The 23767-nt window shown below is 46.8% G+C and overlaps 1 protein-coding gene across 8 annotated transcripts in view; it reads left to right on the top strand.

The window, feature by feature from the left end:
* Positions 1 to 18233, top strand: part of LOC144500760 (protein AF-10-like) — a 213661-nt gene extending 195428 nt beyond the window's left edge. For 6 of the 8 annotated variants that reach the window (XM_078224169.1, XM_078224166.1, XM_078224162.1 and 3 more), the window contains 3 exons: positions 5360 to 5459; positions 8791 to 8991; positions 11235 to 18233. In XM_078224169.1, coding sequence (XP_078080295.1) covers positions 5360 to 5459; positions 8791 to 8991; positions 11235 to 11270 — 337 coding nt within the window. In that variant the 3' untranslated portion in view covers positions 11271 to 18233. Of the gene's footprint in view, positions 1 to 5359; positions 5460 to 8768; positions 8992 to 11234 lie in introns of those variants that run through there. The other 2 variants (XM_078224167.1, XM_078224168.1) reach the window with 2 other exon arrangements.
* The last annotated feature ends 5534 nt before the right edge of the window (positions 18234 to 23767 follow it).

Raw genomic sequence — 23767 nt, 5'->3', positions numbered from 1 at the left:
TTAGTCACAAGTAGGCTTACATTAACATTGCAGTGAAGTTACTGTGAAAATCCCCTCGTCGCCACACTCCGGCGCCTGTTCAGGTACACTGAGAGGGAGTTTAACACAGCCAATGCACCTAACCGACATACCTTTCGGACTGTGGGAGGAAACCGGAGCACCCGGAGGAAACCCACACAGAGACGGGGAGAACGTGCAAACTCTGCACAGACAGTGACCCGAGCCGGGAATTGAATCCGGGTCCCTGGCGCTGTGAGGCAGCAGTGCCACCGTGCCAGTGCGCAGAAAACATGAATTGCGTGAGCACAGTTTTCGGAGTGGGGGCGGGGGGGTGCGGTTGGTGGTTGTCGGGCTGGAGAAGGTTACGCGAGTAGGACAGGGCAGGATGATGGAGGGATTTGAAAAGATGGATGAAAATATTCAGCATGAGGTTGAACCGGGGGCCTGTGCAAGTCCGCAGTGACGGAGTTGATGGGTGAATGGGACTGGGAGTGAATTGAAATATAGACAGCAGGGTGTTGAATGAACTCAAGTTCATGGAGGGTGGGAGATAGGGAAGCATTGGGGTATTTGAGACTGAAGTGTACAAGCATTATCTTTGGTTTAAATTAAAAGAGATGGATTGAATATTCGAGAATGGTTGACAAAGATGGTCCAGTATTTTTAATCATCAAGCTAAGCTGATGATTCAGTGTTTAATATGGAACTGCGATCCGTCTTTCTCAATCTTGCTGCTGGCCTAGCCTGCTTTAATTTGAATTTTTTATCAGGAATGTGTGTTGCTGCCCCTTGGCAAGGCTGCTGATGTCACATTATGCAAATGAGAGTCTGTATAATTTGAAATAAATTATGACTCGGGAACGAGCAAAGCTGGATTTGTGTCCTCGCTGTGCTGTCGGTGCGGGAAGTATCTGAATAGAATCAGTAAAAACCTCAGACACTGCTTCCACCAGTCACATGTTTGGACTATAAGGAGAGGCTGGATAGGCTGGGACTGTTTTCCCTGGAACGTAGGAGGATGAGAGGTGGCCTTATATAGGAGGTTTATAAAATCATGAGGGGCATTGATAAGGTGAATAGCCAAGGTCTTTTCCCCAGGGTAGGGGAGTCCAAAACTAGAGGGCATCGGTTTCAGATGGGAGGGGAAAGGTTTAAAAGGAACATCAGGGGCAATTTCTTCAAACAGAGGGTGGTGCGGGAGTGGAAGGAGTTGCCAGCGGAGGTGGTAGAGGCGGGTACAATTTCGACCTTTAAAAGACATTTGGACAGGTACATGGATGGGAAAGGTTTAGAAGGATATGGGCCAAACACAGGCAAATGGGACTAGTTCAGTTCAGGAAACCTGGTCAGCATGGATGAGTTGGGCCGAAGGGCCTGTTTCCGTGCTGTCTGTATCTCCATGGCTCTATGTGAATCTGCTGCCTGATCCCCTGTGCTATAAAGCAGAAAATAGCACTTCATAGAACTGCAAGGGACAGAAGGAGACCATTTGGCCCATTGCCCCTGTGCTAACTCCATGAATGTGCTAAAATATTAATCTCGCCTTCCCGTTCTTTCCGCAGAGACCTACATTCTTTTCTCCTTCACTTGATTATCCAAATCCTGAGAGTTCCGATTGAATCTACTTCCACCTGCCCTCTCAGGCAGCGCCTTCCAGGTCACAACAGCTCGCTGTATCAAGAATGTTTTTGTCGTGTTGTCTCTGATTCTTTTGCCCAACACCTTACAGGCTCTCCCTCACTGGCAGGGGGGCAGTGACCAGATAAAATATACATGTGGCTTACCCGCCCCTGAACTGTCCCCCCCACGCAGCTCTGAGGGAAGGAAAAGAAAGACCTTTTATAGCTATTTTCATGACACTCTGAAGCACTTTACAACCAATTAGGTGCTTCCAAAATGGAAGCACTGTTGTCAGCTGGGAAACCCAGCAGCCAATTTAAAGCAGCAATATGCTGATCAAAGAACCTGTGGTGTTGATGGTGGGGTAAATATTGACCAGGACTCTGGGTGGGGAATCTCCCCTGTTGTTCTTTGGATATTGCGTGGCATCTTCTATGTCCACCTGAGGGGTTTAATGTTCCATCCGAAATATGGCACTTCTGACACTGCAGCAATCCCTCAGTACTGCACTGAAGTGTCCACCGACTTAATAAGCAAAATAGGGCAGCACGGTAGCACAGTGGTTAGCACTGCTGCTTCACAGCTCCAGGGTCCCGGGTTCGATTCCCGGCTCGGGTCATTGTCTGTGTGGAGTTTGCACATTCTCCTCGTGTCTGCGTGGGTTTCCTCCGGGTGCTCCGGTTTCCTCCCACAGTCTAAAGATGTGCAGGTTAGGTTGATTGGCCAGGTTAAAAATTGCCCCTTAGAGTCCTGGGATGCGTAGGTTAGAGGGATTAGTGGGTAAAATATGTGGGGATAGGGCCTGGGTGGGATTGTGGTCGGTGCAGACTCGATGGGCCGAATGGCCTCCTTCTGCACTGTAGGGTTTCTATGGTGGGTGCTGGAACCTAAAACGGAACAAAAGAATGCTGGAAAAACTCAGCAGGTCTGGAAGAGATATCTCTACAGGTGCTGCCAAACCTGTTGAGTTTCTCCAGCATTCTCCATTCCTGTTTACCTACAAATCGTCCTGCCTTCAAGCAACCTCTTACAGATGCAAAGATTTCAAACCACTGCCTGCCGAGGGTTGAAGCTGTGCTGCCATCCTGATTAACGAGCACTAGAAGACTTTGATTTTTGGCAAGATGCTGCAATGTTGCAGTACCCGCTGCAACCAGCAGAGGCTCATAATGAGCTAACTGGAGAGCAGACCTCCCTCTAATGGTGCCAAGTGGTCATGGCAACAGCGACTTGTTACTCAAAACCTGTTTGAACAGCACCTCAAATCTGTGGGGCTTCTAACTTCCATCTTCAACCTCTTGTAATTTACAACTGCCAATCCAATGGCCGGAACTCTACCACCCCACCCGCCAGGGAATCAGAGCGGGCGAGGGATCCGACAATGGAAACCTCCATTGACCCCGGGTGGAAATTTCCAGTCTTGCCCGAGCGAGTTAGCAAAATCCCACCCAATGTTTGGGCTGGATTTTCCAGCCACTCTCACCCCAAGTCTGGAAAATCCCGCCCAAGGTCAATGGATCTGCTCATGGTCCCTGTCCTGCCCGTGGCGGCAGGAGGGGAAAATTTGTCTCTTTGTCCCTTTCCTTCTGCACCTAATGCCTAATATGGGTGAGGTAGCTTCATGGTCATGCTACTGGGCTAGTAACTCAAAGTTTTCGGCAAATGACTTGAAGAGACGCATTCAAATCCCACCGGCAAACCGGTAGAATTTATATTCAATTAATGAATAAATATGAAATAAAAAAGCTGGTATATTAGTCAGTGGTAGCTACCAGATTGTCATAAAACACACCTGGTTCAAGAGCGCTCTTTGGGGTAGGGAGATGTGCTGTCATTACCCAATCTGGCCTACATGTAGCGACACACTCTGAGCTTGGTTCTGAAACTACCCTCCAGTTTTCTCAAGTGCAACTATAATTCCAGCTTTTTCAGTCATGTTCCCATCCCAGAAATGGATAGCGCTGAAACTTTGGAACAAATAATGTCAATCCCAAGTCAAGGTTTGTGTCTCTTGATTGCCAGTTCCTTTATTTAAGATGATTGGTTTGTGCAGGGTAAGCTTACGTATTTACAGAAACAGTGTGCTTGTGTGATATGAGAATTCTGTATCCCCCCCCCCCCCCTCCTCCCTCCCTCCCCACAATGCTCCAACACTCCAATACTGTTCTCTTGTGGATCCTCAACTCTATTGTCCCACCGTTGGTGGTTGTGCCTTCAGCTGCCTAGGCCCTAAGCTCTGGAATCCTCGGTCTAAACCTCTCCACCTCTGTTTCTTCCTTAAAGACACCCTTTGAGACCCACCTCTTTGATCAAGTCTCTTGTCATCTGTTCTAATATCTCTTTATGTGTCTCGGCGTCAAATTCTGTTTGGTGATGCTCTTGTGAAACACATTCGGGTGTTTTCCCATATTAGAAGGTGCTATATAAATGCAGTTTGTTGTTCTACTGCTGTGCCTTTGAGTGGGGGTGGGGGTGGGGGGGGGCGGGGGGGGAGGGGGGAAGGGGGGAAGGGGAGTCTCTTCTCAACCTTTGGAATCCAAGTCCACTCTATGATGCAGAATCACTTTGTTCAGAGAAGCTGAAAATTCCAAAATAGGCATTTTAAAAACACTTAACTTGCTACTTCACAATTACTTAAATTGTTTAACTCAAAGTAGTGCAAGAAATGAATTATCAGAAATATTCCCATGAAAGACTATAATGAAAGACTTTGTGTCGTGTCTGAAGGTACTTCTGAAATGTAGTCAGCAACATTGAAATGAGGAAGACTGTGCACAGTAACCTCCAGTGAGCAGCAATCAGGGAATCTGTTTTCCTGATGTTGGTGATTGGATAAATATTGGTCAGGTCACGAGGGAGAACTCCCCTACGCTTCTTCAAATAGCACACCTACCTGAGAGAGCAGACAACGCTTTTGTTTACTGCCTCATCAGAATGGACAATATATCCAACCGCGTCAGCCTGGACTAGCTGCTCAAGGTTCTGGAGTGAGACTTGAACCTGCGACCTTCGGATTCAGAGGCGAGAGTGCTACCCACTGAACCAAGGCCAACACCTACGGTGCTGTATTTGATGAGCTTTCCATAACACTGTACGCACGCACACCCACACACTCAGGGACACAGGAAGTATAGCTTCCAGATCTTACAGAAGTTCAGCTAATTGTGCGCGTGTGTGTCAGTGGGGGTGGGTGTGTTGGTGTGTGTGTGTGTGTGGGTCAGTGTATGTGCATGTGTGTGGTGTGGGGGGGGGGGGGGTCAGTGTATGTGTGGGTGGGTGTGTATGGGGTGGGGTAGAAGAGTGCAGGCAGGTGAAGCAAGCAATGCGTGAAAGTTGTTCTATTGGTGACAGGTCAATTAATCTTGCAGGAAAACAGGAGAGCTAACCCTCGCTCCTGTCTCATCCTCGCTTCCCCCCCCTCTCTCCTTGCCCCTGGCTTTCCTCCCCCTTGCCCTTGGCTCCCCCCCACCTCCTCCAATCCGTTGTCCGTGGAATGCCCAGACGTCTGTGTTTTACCAGATTCCTAGGGATTTTACCAGTTGATGTCAATGCTCCAGGTTCCTGCACCTCCAAACGCCCCCCTGATCAATGTCATGCAACCAGTCATAGTCACCGCAAAGAATGAGCTTTCATCTGTGCATCAGCTGTGTGATTCCACCCAATGTAGAAGTCTGCCTTTACTATAGCCACTTACTTCTCCCAGAAAGGCTGAGCTTTCTCTCTTTGTGTCTTTGTACAGCGGCATCTCCAGAATGGGGCATATTCCTGAGCAGCAAAGACAGTTCCTGTACCAACAGCAGCAACTACAACAGCTACTGACCTCTCAGCAGCTCACTCCGGTAAGATCCGCTGCATTTCTGAGTCAAAAGTGACCAAGACGGCGCGTGACACAGGGGCGGCACAGTGGTTAGCTGCTGCCTCACAGCGCCAGGGATCCGAGTTCGATTCTGGCCTCTGGTCACTCTCTATGTGGAGTCATGGTCATAGAGTTATAGAGATTTACAGCATGGAAACAGGCCCTTCGGCCCAACACGTCCATGCTGCCCTCTTTGTTTTTAACCACTAAGCTAGCCTCAATTGCCTGCGTTTGGCCCAATTGAACCACAGAAACATTACAGTGCAGAAGGAGGCCATTAGCCCATTGAGTCTGCAACGACAACAATCCCACCCTGGTCCTATCCCCATAACCCCACAAACTTACCCCACTAAACCCTCTTATCTGCGCATCCCAGGACACTAAGGGGCAATTTAGCATGGCCAGTGCACCTAACCTGCACATCTTTGGACTGTGGGAGGAAACCGGAGCACCCGGAGGAAACCCATGCAGACACGGGGAGAACTTGCAAACTCCACACACAGACAGTGACCCAAGCCGGGAATCAAACCCAGGTCCCTGGAGTTGTAAGGCAGCAGTGTTAACACTGCGCCATCGTGCCACCCCTGAGTTTAAATGCCGACACTGAGAATGAGTTTGCACATTCTCCCCGTATCTGTGTGGGTTTCCTCTGGATGCTCCGGTTTCCTCCCACAGTCCAAAGATGTGCAGGTTAGGTGCATTGGCCATGCTAAATTGCCCCTTAGTGTCCGGGAGATTAGCAGAGTAAATATGTGGGGTTATGGGAATAGGGTGGGTTTGTGGTCAGTGCAGACTCGATGGGCCGAATGGCCTCCTTCTGCAGTGTAGGGATTCTATGATTCTATAAGACTGAGATGTGTTGTTCAGACAGAGTCACGGTGCTTTATTCTGGATCTAACCATGTCAGACCCCCAGCAAGAGGGCTTGATGATAACATCAGATGGCTAAAATGGCAGGTGGTGGCGCAGTGGTAATGTCACTGGATTAGTAACCCTGAGGCCCAGACTAATGCTCTGGGGACATGGATTCAAATCCCACCATGTCACTGGGTGGAGCTGAAATTCAATTAATTAATCTGGAATATCAAACTAATCAGCAAATCTTGTAGAAAGGAAATCAGCTAGTTTCAGAAATAATGACCACGACTGCTCGCAACGAACCCATCTGGTTGACTAATCTCCATTCGGGAAGGAAATGTGCCGTACCTTACCTGGTCTGGCCTACATGTGACTCCAGAGCCACAGCAATGTGGTTGACTCTCACCTGCTCTATGAAATGCCTAGCAAACCACTCTGTTCAAGTTAGAGAAGGGCATCAAATGCTGCCCTTGCCAGCGGCACCCACATCCCATGAAAAGATAAATGAATAATAAATGGATCATAACGAGCACCACTTTTGTGGGGCCTGTAACTTGCTTAAAAACAGCCAAATGTACTTTCACCAAGCCACTGGGATGCTGAGCCAAAGGTGAAGATATTCGGGGGAAGGGAGAGAAGGGTGAGCGCAAGTTTGGCCAAAGCAGTGGTTTTTAAGAAGGGTTTCCAGCGGACAGGGAGAGCTGGAGAGGGAGAAGAGTTTTGTTCAGGAACTCCAGTGTGTGGAGCCTACACTGTGGAAAGCATAGCTATAGGGTAAAGAGATTAGAGAGGGTGGATACACACAAACCTGGGAGAATGGTGGCTTTGGAGAACTGAGTTGTAGTGTAGGACAATGGGGAGGGAGGTGTCACGCCGTGAAGGTATGCAATCATAAGGGTAAGAATTTTAAATTTGAGTCAGGGAACTAAGGCCGGAATTTTCCGGATTCGTTGCGGGGGACGTAGCAGGTCAGCCGTTGACTATTGACAGGACTAAAGATCCTGGCGGTGGGTGGGGTCAGATAATCGCCACTCCCCCACCACCGAGTTTCAACATAATTTTTATTTATTAGTCACAAGTAAGGCTTACATTAACACTGCAATGAAGTTACTGTGAAAATCCCCAAGTTGCCACAATCTGGTGCCTTTCGGGTCAATGCACCCAACCAGCATGTCATAGAATTATCATCATAGAATCCCTACAGTGCAGAAGGAGGCCATTCGGCCCATCGAGTCTGCACCGACCACAATCCCACCCAGGCCCTACCCCCACATATTTTACCCACTAATCCCTCTAACCTACGCATCTCAGGACTCTAAGGGGCAATTTTTAACCTGGCCAATCAACCTAACCCGCACATCTTTGGACTGTGGGAGGAAACCAGAGCACCCGGAGGAAACCCACGCAGACACGAGGAGAATGTGCAAACTCCACACAGACAGTGACCCGAGCCGGGAATCGAACCCGGGACCCTGGAGCTGTGAAGCTGCAGTGCTAACCACTGTGCCACCGTGCCGCCCATAGGCCAGTGAGGGCAAGAGTGATGGGTGAGTGTAGGTTATGTTGTAAACAGCGGAGCTGTACGCTGTGCAGTTTATAAAGAATGGGAAACCAGTCAGGCAAGCATCGGGATAGTCTGAAAGTGACAAAGGAGTGGAGGGGGATGTCAGCAGCAGATGTGTTGGGCTGGGGATGGAGGAACACCAGTGCTGGAGAAGGTGCAAAGAACATTCACAAGGACGAGAGCAGAACTAAGATGCTGTAGCTGTCAAGAAGTGAACAGGTTGGGATTTTTCTCAAGAAGAGAATGTTTGAAGAGTGACTTAAGAGAGATATTCACGAAGAGGTCTGAGAGCACTGATCTAGACTTGTTTCCAATGCTGTGGAGGTGCAAACTAGGGGCCATAAATGTAAGATCTCCAATAAATAAGATCACCAATAAATCCAGTAAGGAAGTCAAGAGAAACTTCTTTAAACTAACAATGGTTAGAATGTGGAACTTGTTACCACGTGGAGTGGTTGCGATGAACAGCAGAGATACAGTAAAGGGGAAACTAGATGAGGGAGAAAGGATCTGCAGATAGGGTTCGATAAAGGGAGTAGAAAGAGACTCCTGTGGAGCATAAATACCGGCATAGACCAATTGTACCTGTTCTGTAAGTTACTAAATAATTATATAATCAGGATACATGTGCTGTGAATTAGAGCAAACAACAGCAATTGAGGGAAGTTAAAGCATATTTTAGTTGTGGCTTCAGCTAGCTCAGAATAGGTTAGGGATTGAACCTGAAATGTCTCTGGGTTTTGTTACTCAATTTCACACTGAACAATATCTTTGCCAAGCAAAGCTATCTGGACAGCTTAAAAACCAGGGCAGACTCCTGACTATTTCAGCCAGCAATGAATCATATTTCTAAGGGTTATTTATATAATAGTGTCTCCTGTAACCTGACCCAGGATCAGCAAGCATTGGTTTATCAGATGATGCAACAGCAGCAGCAGCACAGACAGCGGGAGCACCAGCGGTTACAGATGTCCGCAACGTCACAACTCCCCATCAACAACCTCGCACAAGGGTCTCCATCCCTCCCTGTTCACTCGGGCCCAACCAACTCTTTCCTTTCTGTTCACACCGACAGCAATGTACAGAAAGCTCAGGTAAGTGCTGAGCTTTCATACATAATGCATACCTAATCCCCAGACCTGTCTCTCTCCACTACTATTTTTCGCTCACATTTTTTCCTTTTTCTCTCAAACATACTTTCTATTCTCTCACTCCTCTTTCTCACTTTCGTTCTCTTCCCTCTTTCCTTTCTTCCTTTCTCTCTTCCCTTCCTTTCTTTCTCTCTTCCCTTTCTTCCTTTCTCTTTCTTCCTTCTTTCTTCCTTTCTCTTCCCTCTTCCTTTCTCTCTCTTCCCTTTTCTCTCTCTTTCTCTCTCCCCTCTTATTTCCCTCTTTCTCTCCTCTTTCTTCCCTCTCTCCCCCTCTTTCTCTCTATCTCCCCCTCTTTCTCTCTCTCTCCCCTCTTTCTCTCTCTCCCCTCTTTCTCTCTCTCCCCTCTTTCTCCCTCTCTCCCCCTCTTTCTCTCTCTCTCCCCCTCTTTCTCTCTCTCTCCCCCTCTTTCTCTCTCTCTCTCCCCCTCTTTCTCTCTCCCCTCTTTCACTCTCTCTCCCCTCTTTCACTCTCTCCCCCCGTCTTTCTCTCTCTTCCCCCCCCTTTCTCTCTCTCTCCCCCTCTTTCTCTCTCTCTCCCCCTCTTTCTCTCTCTCTCCTCCTTTTTCTCTCTCTCTCCCCCTCTTTTTCTCTCTCTCTCCCCCTCTTTCTCTCTCTCTCCCCCTCTTTCTCTCTCTCTCCCCCTCTTTCTCTCTCTCTCTCCCCCTCTTTCTCTCTCTCTCTCCCCCTCTTTCTCTCTCTCTCTCCCCCTCTTTCTCTCTCCCCTCTTTCACTCTCTCTCCCCTCTTTCACTCTCTCCCCCCGTCTTTCTCTCTCTTCCCCCTCCCTCTTTCTCTCTCTCTCCCCCTCTTTTTCTCTCTCTCTCCCCTTCTTTCTCTCTCTCCCCCTCTCTCTCTCCCCCTCTTTCTCTCTCCCCCCTCTTTCTCTCTCTCTCCCCCCCCCTCTTTCTCTCTCTCTCCCCCCCTCTTTCGCTCTCTCTCCCCCCTCTTTCGCTCTCTCTCCCCCCCTCTTTCGCTCTCTCTCCCCCCCTCTTTCGCTCTCTCTCCCCCCCTCTTTCGCTCTCTCTCCCCCCCTCTTTCTCTCTCTCTCCCCCCCTCTTTCTCTCTCTCTCTCCCCCTCTTTCTCTCTCTTCCCCCTCTTTCTCGCTCTCTCTCCCCTCTTTCTCGCTCTCTCTCCCCTCTTTCTCGCTCTCTCTCCCCTCTTTCTCGCTCTCTCTCCCCTCTTTCGCCCCTCTTCCCCCACTCTTTCTCTCTCTCAATATTGTCCAGTTTTATTTGTTGCTGTGATGTTTCTTTTCTGGTCAAATTGGAAGGGATATTTCTGACAACTCGCTCCTAATGGCCAGACCCTATAATTCTATTGTGACAGTTGACATACCAAAATTAAACAGGAACTGTTAACGTGATTTTTGGTCATACTTTTCTGTCAGCAGGAAGTAAGGCTCATGACCAAGAAATGTGCTTTACATGAGATTTCATCTAATATAAATGCTTAATTTAAAAAATGACAAAAAGTGATTTGAATTTATTGCAAAATGCGTATCTATCACTCCCCGAGACAATGGTGGGTCTGGTTTAATAATAAATATTCTGCCATAAGACCATAAGACATAGGAGCAGAATTAGGCCACTCGGCCCATCGAGTCTGCTCCGCCATTCAATCATGGATGATATTTTTCTCCTCCCCATTCTCCTGCCTTTTCCCCATAACCCCTGATCGTCTTATTAATCAAGAACCTATCTATCTCTGTCTTAAAGACACTCAATGACCTGGCCTCCACAGCCTTCTGCGGCAAAGAGTTCCACAGATTCACCACTCTCTGGCTGAAGAAATTCCCCCTCATCTCTGTTTTAAAGGATTGTCCCTTTAGCCTGAGGCTGAGCCCTCTGGTTCTAGTTTTTCCTACCAGTGGAAACATCCTCTCTACGTCCACCCTATCCAGGTCTTGCAGTATCCTGGAAGTTTTAATAAGATCCCCCCTCATCCTTCTAAACTCCAATGAGTACAGACCCAGAGTCCTCAACCGTTCCTCATATGACAAGCTCTTCATTCCAGGGATCATTCTTGTGAACCTCCTCTGGACCCTTTCCAAGGCCAGCACATCCTTCCTTAGATATGGGGCCCAAAACTGCTCACAATACTCCAAATGGAGTCTGACACAGCGTAATCACAGCATAAATATGAATCTTGTAGATGCCTAATGATATTCTTTTTGCCTTTTTTTGCAAGAGGCTGAATGATAAAGTCAACCAAGAGAAGAGCTGACGTCCTGTACCACATCGTGTCTGCATGTTGGACACAACAGTGTTGGACCTTGCTCCTTCACAACTTCTTTCCTTGAAGTCAAAGGTCATGGGTCAAGAGTCGAACCGCCTTGGATACCTGCTGCTGACTGACAGTCTCTTGCGCGTGGAAGACAAAACGCAACAAGCTGGAAGCACAAGGGAACTCGTTGCATCTTCTCAGGAAAAGACAAATAATGCTTCTTGGCGGGGTGGGGGTGAGGGATACTGAAGCTTTTGGGCATCTTTAATCTATCAGCAGTGAGGGGCTGTCCCTGATCTGTCGTGAGTCATTGGAATCCAAGCAGTGGAAATTCAACATCACTATTGTGGTGGAAATTAGGAAAATGGATCATTGCTGCTGTACAGAAACTCAAAGAACTATCTTTAGACGCAAAGTCAGAGGATGGGAACAACTTTTCACTTACCATCCACCCATCTGAATTTGTGGTTAGCAATATCTGTGGTATGTGAGTGACTAACCTTTCTCTCGCAGAGTCTTCTGTGTCAACTATTGTAACTTTATTTTGTGTGTGTATGGATATTTGTGTTTTCTTTTCAATTTACAAAGCAAGCCTCTGTCAACAGAGTGAGATCCAAATTGGTATCTTTAAGCAGACAAAACTGTGAGGTGGAGGATCGGATTGGGTTTGCTGGGGAGAGAAGGTTGCTGCTGTAAGCACCCTGAACTTGGACTGAGAAACCCTCCTCTCTCTCTCTCTCTCTCCCCCGCATCCCCACCCCCTCCACCACTCCCCTCATTTCAAAGTCAACAACACCCCAAAGTGGTCCATCTAGAATTGGTTGTGCTTGGGCGACATTGCCAGGGTGTTACCATTCGTACAGTTTTCACCTGGGATATTCGGGAGATGGCTGGCAAGCAATATTTTCACACAGGGAGGGGGTGTTCCTTTTTTAAATTTTATCCATTCAGCATTTACTTGTCCCTTGAGAAGGTGTTGGTAAGATACATTCTTGAACCATTGCAGTCCGAGTGATGAAAGTGCTCTCCCAGTGCTGTTGGGTATTTCGTTCCAGGGTTTTGACCCAGTGTCATCCCTCACACCTCTGGGTAACTCGTATTACAAACCACCTTCAACAAAAGCCCAGTGAGTGCTAACCTGTTCCTCTTGATTAGGGGAATGAGCAGCTATGGGAGGTGAGGACGGCATGCATGGAATAAAATAATGGAGATTCAAGATAAGAAGGTTTCCTCAGACAGAGGAGAATGCAGGAAACCTGAAATAAAACGAGAAAACGCCCTGCTGGATTGGAAAGAGAAGATTTATTACATTCAAGGCTCTCACAAACCTACTTTCTCTTTCAAACACTGAGCAGCCTGTAGACATTTCTAATAACTTTTTGTAGGATTTGGTGTTTTGCTTCGCAGTGTGTCTTGTTCTTCAGTTTGAAGAGAGTAGGTCAGAATTTGGGTTGTAATCATTCACATTCCAGATTAGTCCCTTGGATTTCCTCATTATGGACATTCCCGCTGACGGGAATGTGAAGCCACATTTTCCCCTTGCATCTCCCCTTCCCTTTCTTCAACAGACTTAGAACTACAAACCTAGACCCCATAGACAACCACCTACCCCCAAACCCTCCCCCTATCACTGAAAGTGTTAATTCAACCTCACATTTCACTGCATTTATTTTCGATTTGACTATTCCATCCCCACAGAACCACGTTTGTTTTTTTTTGAATTGTTTAGTGCACTGGTGGGTCCGGTCCGACATTTCACCAGATAGGAAATTATATTTTCTTCACGAAAGCTTTTGAGTGTTGTGTGGAACCCGGTTCAAAGGCTACCTGAGGGAACTGGAGTTTGGGGCTTCCCCAGAGACTTGGGTCTGTGAGCATCCCCAAGGGAATCAGGAGTCTGGGAGTTCCCAGGAGATCAAGAGTTTGGGGGCCTCCCACAAATGAGTAGGATTTTGGACCGCTCAATGTTATATTGGCGAAACTCAACATTTCCAAGAGTTTTGCCAGCTACCCTTCAATCTGAACAGAGTGACAGCTGGAATATATAACGTTCTACCATATCCGTTCACAGCTCAATGAGCCCAGTTACCATTGCTCTGGTTACGTTGCATTTCTAATTGGGTCAACCTCACCAGCTCCAATCCAACTGCCTGTCCCATAGCCAGTGGCAAGCTCGGGTGGGAGGATTGGCCGGCAAGCCAGGAAATTCTGTTTAATTTTACTTAATTAAAAAAAAACTTCTGGATCTTTCCATCGATGAAAGATGATGACACGCAGCAAACAATCCATTTCAGACCATGTCTTCAGATAGTGCACCTTTGTTGAAGAGGCCACTCCTTGAGAGGCAGGTTCTGCTGCCAAGTGCCTCACATGAAGCTATCAAGTATCGTGGGTTGTTGATTTCAGCGTTGGTGTCTGTGGCCAAGTCGCTGTAGCCTCTGGTCATCGTGGTGACACGCACCAGTCCACAGGAGGTGTCGCCATTTTCCTCTGTTAACAGTAACCACTCCCAGGTGCGATAATCAACGTCTAAGGACATCATGGCGAGTTTTCAAGCATCATTGAAGAGGAGCTTTGGGCGTCCTACTGGCTTCAAATACCTCATCGTATAGAAAGTCCTTGGCTATGTGACCATCTTCCATCTTGCAGACATGCCCGAATCAAGGAAGCTGCCTCCATTTTGAGTTGCTAACAAACTGGGGGCTCTGCCTTTGAGAGAACTGATGCTTTTGTGACTTTTCCTTTTTTTTTCAAAAAAAAACTTCCAAGTATTGCTGTCAAAGTCTTGAGCCAGCCTGTCGAGTTTATTTTCACTGGTTTCTCATCCACCGTCCAAGACCCGGGATGTACTATGGGCCTCGCTCAAGGTGGCGACAGGCAAAGAAAAATAGTTGTAGCAAGAAAAAAACAAACTTGTACTTTTCCAGTCGGCAACCAGTGGTGGTTACCTGTCCAACCCAGTCAGCTAGAAATTCCAGACTTTGGATAATCTGGGCTGATATATCGTGGGGTGGAATGCGGTGCTGATTTGTTGCATTCAACAGAAAATTACCTTGCACTTTATCTGAAAGCTATGCATCATTGAATGAGGATAATTTCTCGAACTTTTCCCTCTTAAGCTCCCGATCCAAGGGAAAATTCCCAATAGGTTCTGATCTGGTGCAGTCTAGTTGGAGAAAAGGAATAAAAGCTACCTTATGGGTGCTTGGAATTAGAAGAAGAATTGGTGACATGAAACTTCCGATCCCCCTTACCATCAGTTGTGAAAGGGCCCAGCTTGGGTTGCCAACCTTTCAGGATTTCTCTCCATCTCCAGGAATTGAAGATTAATTACTACTGTGAGCAAAGCAAGGAGAAAAATCAGAGGAGGCTGTATGAAGTTGAGCCTTTCCAAATTATTAATACACTTTTTATTTGTAAATGAGATATTAAAAACAAAATTGGACATGGGAATGAAAGGATTGGTTTAGCGACAGTCAGAAAATGGCCCAATTGGATAGCAAAGAGGCTTTTATAGGCTTTCCGATTGGCTGTGGGAGGATGGGCCTTTGCAATGATGCAGCCAATGGCAGCATTGTGCGGGAAGGCGGTTTGGAGGTCATATGATGAAATCCCCAGGAAAACATCCAACCTGAATGGGAATTCCATTGAGATGCTTCCCAAATTCTGTTGGGCATGCGGGGAGCATCCTTTGGAGAGTGGCAGATTCTGCCAAAAGGGATTTCAAGAATTTTTCATGTAAATTTTTTTTTTGTTAGCAGCAGCTTAATCTGTAAACCATTGTAAATACAATCTGCAGGAACTGTACAGAAGAGTAGGTGCTATTGAGGGGTGCTGCAATAATAAAGAGGGAGTTGCCTGGTTAGTCCTGCAGATGAAGAAGAAGGTGAATTAGATATTCGCAGTTGTATATTGATAGAAAATTTCCCCTTTAAACAAAAGTAAAATTATGAAGTTCAACTTGCATTCATGTCAAGGAGAGAAATGTTAGCTCAGGGTCCTAACCGCCTGCAGTTCTTTGTTATTACCCAAGCAATAGGAGTTCAAACTGTTGGGTTTGTGATGCTCATTGTAAGACACCTTTCTAGTATCATTAACATCAGACTCTTAACAGCTCCATCACTTCCATTTATGCCGCTGAAAGTGTTAAATCTGGTGTTTATAGACTTTTTTTGGGACTTCACTGTGTGATTGGGTTTAAGGAATGGTTTCTGTGATATCCCTTCAGAGAGTCATTGGCTTGGATGGTGCTGTTCCCTCGGGGGTTGGGGAGGGGTGGAGGAGCTGTGGCGTAGGGAGTTGTGACTGGGTCATGTGGGAAATGAAGGCGAGAGTGTCAATGGCTTAAGGCCACAGGACACCACTGACTGAAGGGGTGGCTGGAAGTGTGCAGATTTCAGCTTCTAATGTCACCCCTAAATATTGGATAAAGAAGGGGGAGGGCTTCTGTTCCTTTCAGGTGGGGGTTCTGAGGCTCAATCCTTGGCCTTGGTTTTAATCAAAGGTTGGGGCTTGAAATGGTCTTGGTGTCCCAGGATTAGGAAGCTCAAAGTCAACCAGGGTTCACCATCGAACAAATTCTGGAAGGGATGTGTGTGGGTGTGTGTGTAGAGGCTGGCCCTCAGTTTCTACAGGTAGAGAAGGGATACAAGGACAGTTGTTTGCTCTGGTTGTTTCTACAATCTTACCATTGACATCTTTGGTGTTCTGAATCAAGTACGGTGGATCAATGTGTCATTGAATGCAAGTGCCATCTTTCTCTTTAGCTTTTTGAATCAGTACGGCGCTCAGAGAGTGACTCCTTTCTCAAAGCGATTCAGAAAGTTGCAGTTGAATCCAGGATGGAACTTTGGCATCAAATCCAATCTTTTCATGGCTTTGATTTCTGTTGGAGGAAACCTGATTGATTGGTGACTTCACCCCTTCAAAGTAAGTTGTAAGTCAGTCAGATAAAATAAAAGCCTTTTGTATATGCAAGTAATATAACCTATTCTCCACGATTCCACTGATAAAAATGATGGAGGTGCAATTTTGGGCAGAGTTTTTTTTTTATATTAATAGTGAGAAGCACATTGAGTGGCGGCAGAGGGAAATTTTCTTGTAGAGATGTTATGTACAAAAAGGGACTCGGGTGGCTAATAATTCCAAGAATTGAAGTTAATCTGCAGGACACTTGTGAAAGAAAAAGAAACCCTATGAAAAAACGATAGGGACATTAAAATACAACTTTACTTTTTTTTCCCATTTTCTTTGAGCTCTTTGGTCTGTTTGGGGATTGGAGTGGGGTGAAGCTCTTCCAACTGAAAGTCAAGAGTCAGCACAGATGTATGTATCTTCCTTTCTCCAATTAGTGGGATTCAGGCCGGGCATCCTGAAAGGACATTTTGGAAAAGCAAAGGCAGGAAAATGGGGACAGGACAATTAGGAGTTAGGAGGTCATGTTCTCCAGGAATGTGTCCTGCCATAGTTGGCGACCCTACACGTACCAAGCAAAGAGGAAACTTCCCGTGGCCAGGAGCTGGGGAGGTGAGGGGTATATTCGTAGGCAGTCGATGTACAAATCCAAAACACAATCACCAGAAATGTCAATGCCATGTGTCAACTTGGTTCAAAAAGAGGGGTGGGTGAGGGTGGGGTGGGGGGGGGGGGGCAGAAGGGGGTAGTTCTGATTGTAATTCTCCATTGCTTTTAGAAGTAGATAATCCAATAAACATGTTGGAGTGGGGCCAGACTTGGATGATCGAGTTTTGGTCTCCGTTGTAATGGGTTATTGTTTTCCTATGCACTTTTTAAACGTGGGAGCGGTGGCCGTCTTGTGATTGACAGTCATGTTGCGCACTGTAGTCTGGTTTAGCTGTTTTTTTGGTAGAGTTTGTGGCAAAGTCATATAAACCGGTGTTAAACCGTAGCTGCAGAGGCTTGGACACATGATGTAGCATCAGGATACTGTGCAAGTAATGTAAATAATTGAAGAAAAAGCATCATTGTGAAAACATTTCCTTTTTAGATTACAGCACATTTATAAAATGTACCATGCTTTTTTTTTTAAAAAGAAACATGTTTTTGTTTTACATTCAACTTGTTAATCTTGTGTAGAGGCTTATCTTAGGGTAACACAACACCCTCTGTGACACAGTGCAATGGCCAGTGTGTAACTTGAGGAGTCACGCACACACCTGGAAGATCTTAGTTTTGGGGTCACCCATCTGTGCCCAGTCAGCTGATTGCAGTTGGCACAGAGAGGTAGGGATGCGGCAATATCTCTCGTGCACAATTTGGAGGGTTCCTGCTTCAGAACCCGTGACTCCTCCCCCTCCCCCCCCCCCTCCCTCCCTTGCCAGGAGAAACATGCTTGTGTGCCCGTTGGGAGGAGGATGGCATTGCTCAACGGTGAAGCCTCCCACAGTTGAATTGCCGTCCGACCCCCCCCCCCCCCCCCCAAACTCGGGGGAGGGAGATCATGTAGCAGTTTGCATGAAGGGGTAGTTTGTCAAATGTCCTGTAGAGGTGAAGAGACTATTTGAGAGAGAGGATTTTTTTTTTAATCCACAGTCCTATCGAGGCAAGTAACAAATGGTCTAATCTGCAAATGGGACCTGTTTGCTTGTGCGTTTTTTTAAATAGTCTGATGTTTGTAACTCTGGGTATAAGTTGTACAGGTGCTTCATCTGATTTGTAAATAAACTTATTTCAAATATTATTTGTCAAAAGCAGAAAAAAAAGAAAAAAATCTAAATATTCTCATTTGTAATATTTCTATGGAAACATTTGCCTTAGAAAGAGATTTATCTGTCTGGGTTTGTTTATTTATTTGTTTTTTTAAAAAATAACTTTGCAATTATTCACAGAACTGTTTAGAAGATCCCTGGTGGCCGTGTTGCCTTTGTGCAACATGTGAATTGAGTTAATGTCAGAGAGATATTTTGCTATGAAGGATTACATTTTTACTAAAAAGCAAATTGTTCAAAAGAAAATAATTTATCTTGTTTATTTGCATCAGAGTGTGGTGTCCATTTTGTTTGTGTTTTGCGTGGCAGCTGTGGCTCGGTAGCTGACACTCTTGTTTCCAAGTCAGTAGGTGATGGGGTTGGGTCCCACTGCACAGAATTTGAGTACATAATCTGGACTGACACTCCACTGCAGTGCAGAAGGAGTGCTGCACTGCCGGGTGGCATCTTTCAGCCCAGGTGTTATACTGACCGTTCTCTCTCGCAGGACACATGAAGGCGCGGCATTATTTAAAAGTTTATTATTGTCGCAAGTCGGCTTACATCAACACTGCAATGAAGTTACTGTGAAAATCCACACTCCAGCGCCTGTTTGGGTACACTCAGGGAGAATTTAGCATGGCCAATGCACCTAACCAGCACATTTTTCAGAAGGAAAGCGGACCACCCGGAGGAAAACCACACAAATACAGGAAGAACGTGCAGACTCTGCACAGACGATGACCCAAACTGGAATCGGACCTGGGTCCCTGGCGCTGAGAGGCAGCAGTGCTAACCACTGTGTTGGCAGAAGTTTACCCCAGTCCAACGCCGGCATCTCCACATCATGACTACCATTGGCAGAAGGAACAGGGGAGTTATTCCTGGTGTTCTGGCCGGTATTCATCCCTCGATTAACACCACAAAAAGCATTGTCTGAACAGTCGTTGCTGTTGGTGAGAGTTTGCTGTGTGTAAATTGGCTGTCGCATTGCCCATTTTGCAACAGTGACTACACTTCAAAATTAATTGGCTGTAAAATGTGAATGAGAACACTGGTCGTTACAAGATGTGATGCAAACACGAGTACTTTTGATAATCCCTCAATACTCCCGAGTATTGAGGGATCTCTTCGTGATCTAAACAAATCTTTCTCACGTAACCCCAAATGCAATCTTTTCAAAGGTGACTCGGAAAACGCTTGTTAAGATGAGGCCAGGTAAGAATGCACAGAATTACAGAGCATAAAACACACAAACAGGCCATTCAGCCCTACCATGTGGGTCTCCCCATCTATCCAGTTCATCCCAACCTTTCAATATATCTTTTTTATTGGTAATATATAATTTCTGCTGAATTCACAATTAAGTGAAACTTGTATTACACTGCGGCTGGACACGTGGAGCAAACTTCACGATTGATTTCATGGAAAATAATACAAAAGTTGGCTAAGGCTACTGGTGAGACTTTAAACTAGAAAGGTTGGGGGGAGGGAATCGAAATGAGGGGACTGAGAGCGAGGAGGTTAGCTCGCAAATAGATAAGGAATGTAGACAGGGTAAGAGGGAGGTTAGACGAGTGAGGGAGAAGGGAAGTGCTCAGGCTGAAGGTCTGAGATGTGTCTATTTTAATGCCAGGAGTGTAGTGAATAAAGTGGATGAGCTTGGAGCGTGGATTGCTGCTTCGAATTGTGATGTGGTGGCCATTACGGAGACTTGGATGTCTCAGGGACAGGACTGGGTGCTTCAGGTGCCGGGTTTTAGATGTTTCAGGAAGGACAGGGAGGGAGGCAAGAGAGGGGGGGGAGTGGCACTGTTGATCAGGGATAGTGTCACGGCTGTAGAGAAGGTGGACGCCGTGGAGGGACTGACAACGGAATCTCTGTGGGTGGAGGTTAGGAACAGGAAGGGGTCGGTAACTTTGCTGGGTGTTTTCTATAGGCCGCCCAATAGTAACAGAGATGTTGAGGAGCAGATGGGGAAACAGATCCTGGAGAGATGTAGGAATAACAGAGTTGTCGTGATGGGAGATTTTAATTTCCCAAACATAGATTGGAATATCCCTAGGGCTAGGGGTTTGGATGGAGAGGAGTTTGTTAGGTGTGTCCAGGAGAGTTTCCTGACACAGTATGTGGATAAGCCTACTAGAGGAGAGGCTGTTCTTGATCTGGTGCTGGCTAATGAACCTGGACAGGTGGAGGATCTCTCGGTGGGTGAGCATCTTGGGGATAGCGATCATAATTCTATCTCCTTCACGATAGCATTGGAAAGAGATAGGGTCAGGCAGGCTAGGAAAGTGTTTCTCTGGAGTAAAGGGAAATACAGTGTCATCAGGGAGGAAATTAGACGGGTAAATTGGAAGGAGGCATTCTTGGGGAAAAGTACCGAAGGAAAGTGGAGGATTTTCAAGGAATGTTTGTCTGGAGCTCTGCATGACAACGTTCCGATGAGACAGGGGGGTGTTGGTAGGGTACGGGAACCGTGGTGCACGAAGGTTGTGATGAACCTGGTAAATAAGAAAAGAGAGGCGTACGGAAGGTTCAGAGAGCTAGGAGGTGTTAAGGATTTAGAGGAGTATACGCGATGTAGGAAGGAGCTTAAGAAGGAAATTAGGAGAGCGAGAAGGGGTCATGAGAAGACCTTGGCGGGTAAGATTAAGGAGAATCCCAAGGCTTTCTACAAATATGTCAAGAGTAAAAGGATGAGATGTGAAGGCATAGGACCCTTAAAAGGTGAAGGGGGAAAAGTTTGTGCGGAACCGTTAGAAATGGCGGAGGTGCTTAATGAATACTTTACCTCGGTATTCACGGTGGAAAGGGATCTGGGTGGTTGTACTGCTGGATTGCGGAGGACAGAAAGGATCGAGCATGTGGACATAAAGAAAGAGGATGTGTTGGAACTATTGAATGGCATCAAGGTTGGTAAGTCGCCGGGACCGGATGGGATGTACCCCAGGTTACTGTGGGAGGCGAGGGAGGAGATTGCGGAGCCTTTGGCGATGATCTTTGCATCGTCGATGGAGACGGGAGAGGTTCCGGAGGATTGGAGGATTGCGGATGTGGTCCCTATATTCAAGAAAGGGAACAGGGACAGCCCGGGAAATTACCGACCGGTGAGTCTAACCTCAGTGGTTGGTAAGTTGATGGAGAGGATCCTGAGAGACAGGATTTATGATCATCTAGAGAAGTTTAGTATGATCAAAAGTAGTCAGCACGGCTTTGTCAGGGGCAGGTCGTGCCTTACGAGCCTGGTTGAGTTCTTTGAAAATGTGACCAAGCACATTGACGAAGGAAGAGCGGTGGATGTGGTCTATATGGACTTCAGCAAAGCGTTCGATAAGGTCCCCCATGCAAGACTTCTTGAGAAAGTGAGAGGGCATGGGATCCAAGGGGCTGTTGCCTTGTGGATCCAGAACTGGCTTGCCTGCAGAAGGCAGAGAGTGGCTGTGGAGGGGTCTTTCTCTGCATGGAGGTCAGTGACCAGTGGAGTGCCCCAGGGATCTGTTCTGGGACCCTTGCTGTTTGTCATTTTCATAAATGACCTGGATGAGGAAGTGGAGGGATGGGTTGGTAAGTTTGCTGACGACACCAAGGTAGGTGGTGTTGTGGATAGTTTGGAGGGATGTCAGAAGTTGCAGCGAGACATAGATAGAATGCAAGACTGGGCGGAGAAGTGGCAGATGGACTTCAACCCGGATAAGTGTGTAGTGATCCATTTTGGCAGATCCAATGGGATGAAGCAGCAGTATAAAATGAAGGGTACCATTCTTAGCAGTGTAGAGGATCAGAAGGACCTTGGGGTCCGGGTCCATAGGACTCTTAAATCGGCCTCGCAGGTGGAGGATGCGGTCAAGAAGGCGTATGGCGTACTAGCCTTCATTAATCGAGGGATTGAGTTTAGGAGTCGGGAGATAATGCTGCAGCTTTATAGGACCCTGGTTAGACCCCACTTGGAGTACTGCGCGCAGTTCTGGTCACCTCATTACAGGAAAGATGTTGAAGCCATTGAAAGGGTGCAGAGGAGATTTACAAGGATGTTGCCTGGATTGGGGGGCATGCCTTATGAGGATAGGTTGAGGGAGCTTGGTCTCTTCTCCCTGGAGAGACGAAGGATGAGAGGTGACCTGATAGAGGTTTACAAGATGTTGAGGGGTCTGGATAGGGTGGACTCTCAGAGGCTATTTCCAAGGGCTGAAATGGTTGCTACGAGAGGACACAGGTTTAAGGTGCTGGGGGGTAGGTACAGGGGGGATGTCAGGGGTAAGTTTTTCACTCAGAGGGTGGTGGGTGAGTGGAATCGGCTGACGTCGGTGGTGGTGGAGGCAAACTCGTTGGGGTCTTTTAAGAGACTTCTGGATGAGTACATGGGATTTAATGGGATTGAGGGCTATAGATAGGCCTAGAGGTGGGGATGTGATCGGCGCAACTTGTGGGCCGAAGGGCCTGTTTGTGCTGTGGCTTTCTATGTTCTATGTTCTAAAAATAATAAGCATACTCTGTTCGCTGCATCAATCATGGGGCTTGACTTAAAACACAATGATTTCTAACTCCTGTAGCCTGAACAGAGGCGTCAAGGAACAGAGACGGGGAGAGAAGGACACAGTGAGATACACACTTCATAAACAACGACAAGTTGTGTTTGGGATCCTTGCAGGCTGATGGTTGCTAAATGTAACATTTATTTATTGTCACAGTTATAAGTACCAAATGTACGCGACAGAATCATTTTGATGCATCTGTTGCCTGCAGTAAACGGAAAGCTGTGTTCATTAACAGAACACGTTTCTCCTAATCACCCCTCTATCTGTGTCTATTATATATGCTCCAGATCCGAGTGCGTTACTTTATCTCCCTTTCTTTTCACTATCCTTTCCTGCCAACGCCAGTCGCTGGAATCCAGCAGCACGTTATTCCTACCTCCAACCTGTGTCTCCCATTTCTCCCACCTCCCCTCTCCTGCCGTCACCCAGTTTCAAATATCCCTCGATTAAGAATATCTCCATTCTGTGTCCCTCCTAATCATTTCTAAAAGTTCCCAATCCCTGCTTCCATCGGGAGCAGAAACCCCAAGTTACCCCATCCATTTTCGGTGGCACAGTGGTTGGCACTGCGGCCTCACAGCGCCAGGGACCCAGGTTCGATTCCGGACTTGGGTCACTGTTTGTGTGGAACCTGCACGTTCTCCCTGTGTCTGTGTGGGTTTCCTCCGGGTGCTCCAGTTTCCTCCCACAATCCAAAGATGTGCTAGTTAGGTTGATTGGCCATGCTAAATTGCCCCATATGTGGAGTTATGGGGATAGGGCCTCGGTGGGATTGTTATTGGTGCAGGCTCGATGGGCCAAATGGCCTCCTTCAGCACTGTAGGGATTCTTTGATTCTCAACGCTTCCTTAACTTCTCATTCTGGCTGGGAATAGTATATATGCTGCCCAAAGGTTGGTAAATATTATTGAATCGTACAGCACAGAATGAGACCATTTGGCCCCTCTTGCCTGTTCCTTTGAAAGAGCTATGTCCTACTCCCCTATTCTTTCCCAATTCCTTTGTAAATCTTTCCTCTTCAAGTAATTATCCAATCCCCTTTATTTACATAATTAAAATCATCATAGACAAATCGTCCAAAGAAAAATTTTGGATGGGGAAGCGCAGAGCTCAATAAAATAAGGTAGGATCCATCCAAGTTAGATTGGGAACAGCTACTTGTGGGGAAATCTACAGAAGAGCAGTGGGGGGACGTTCTAAAAGGAAATGGAGAGGGTACAAGCCATCAAGAACAGCTTCTTCCCTGTTGTCA

This window comes from Mustelus asterias, chromosome 11 (genome assembly GCF_964213995.1).
Source record: "Mustelus asterias chromosome 11, sMusAst1.hap1.1, whole genome shotgun sequence".
Taxonomy (NCBI): domain Eukaryota; kingdom Metazoa; phylum Chordata; class Chondrichthyes; order Carcharhiniformes; family Triakidae; genus Mustelus; species Mustelus asterias.
Note: the sequence above shows the minus strand (reverse complement) of the source record. Positions and strands in the feature narration are given on the sequence as shown.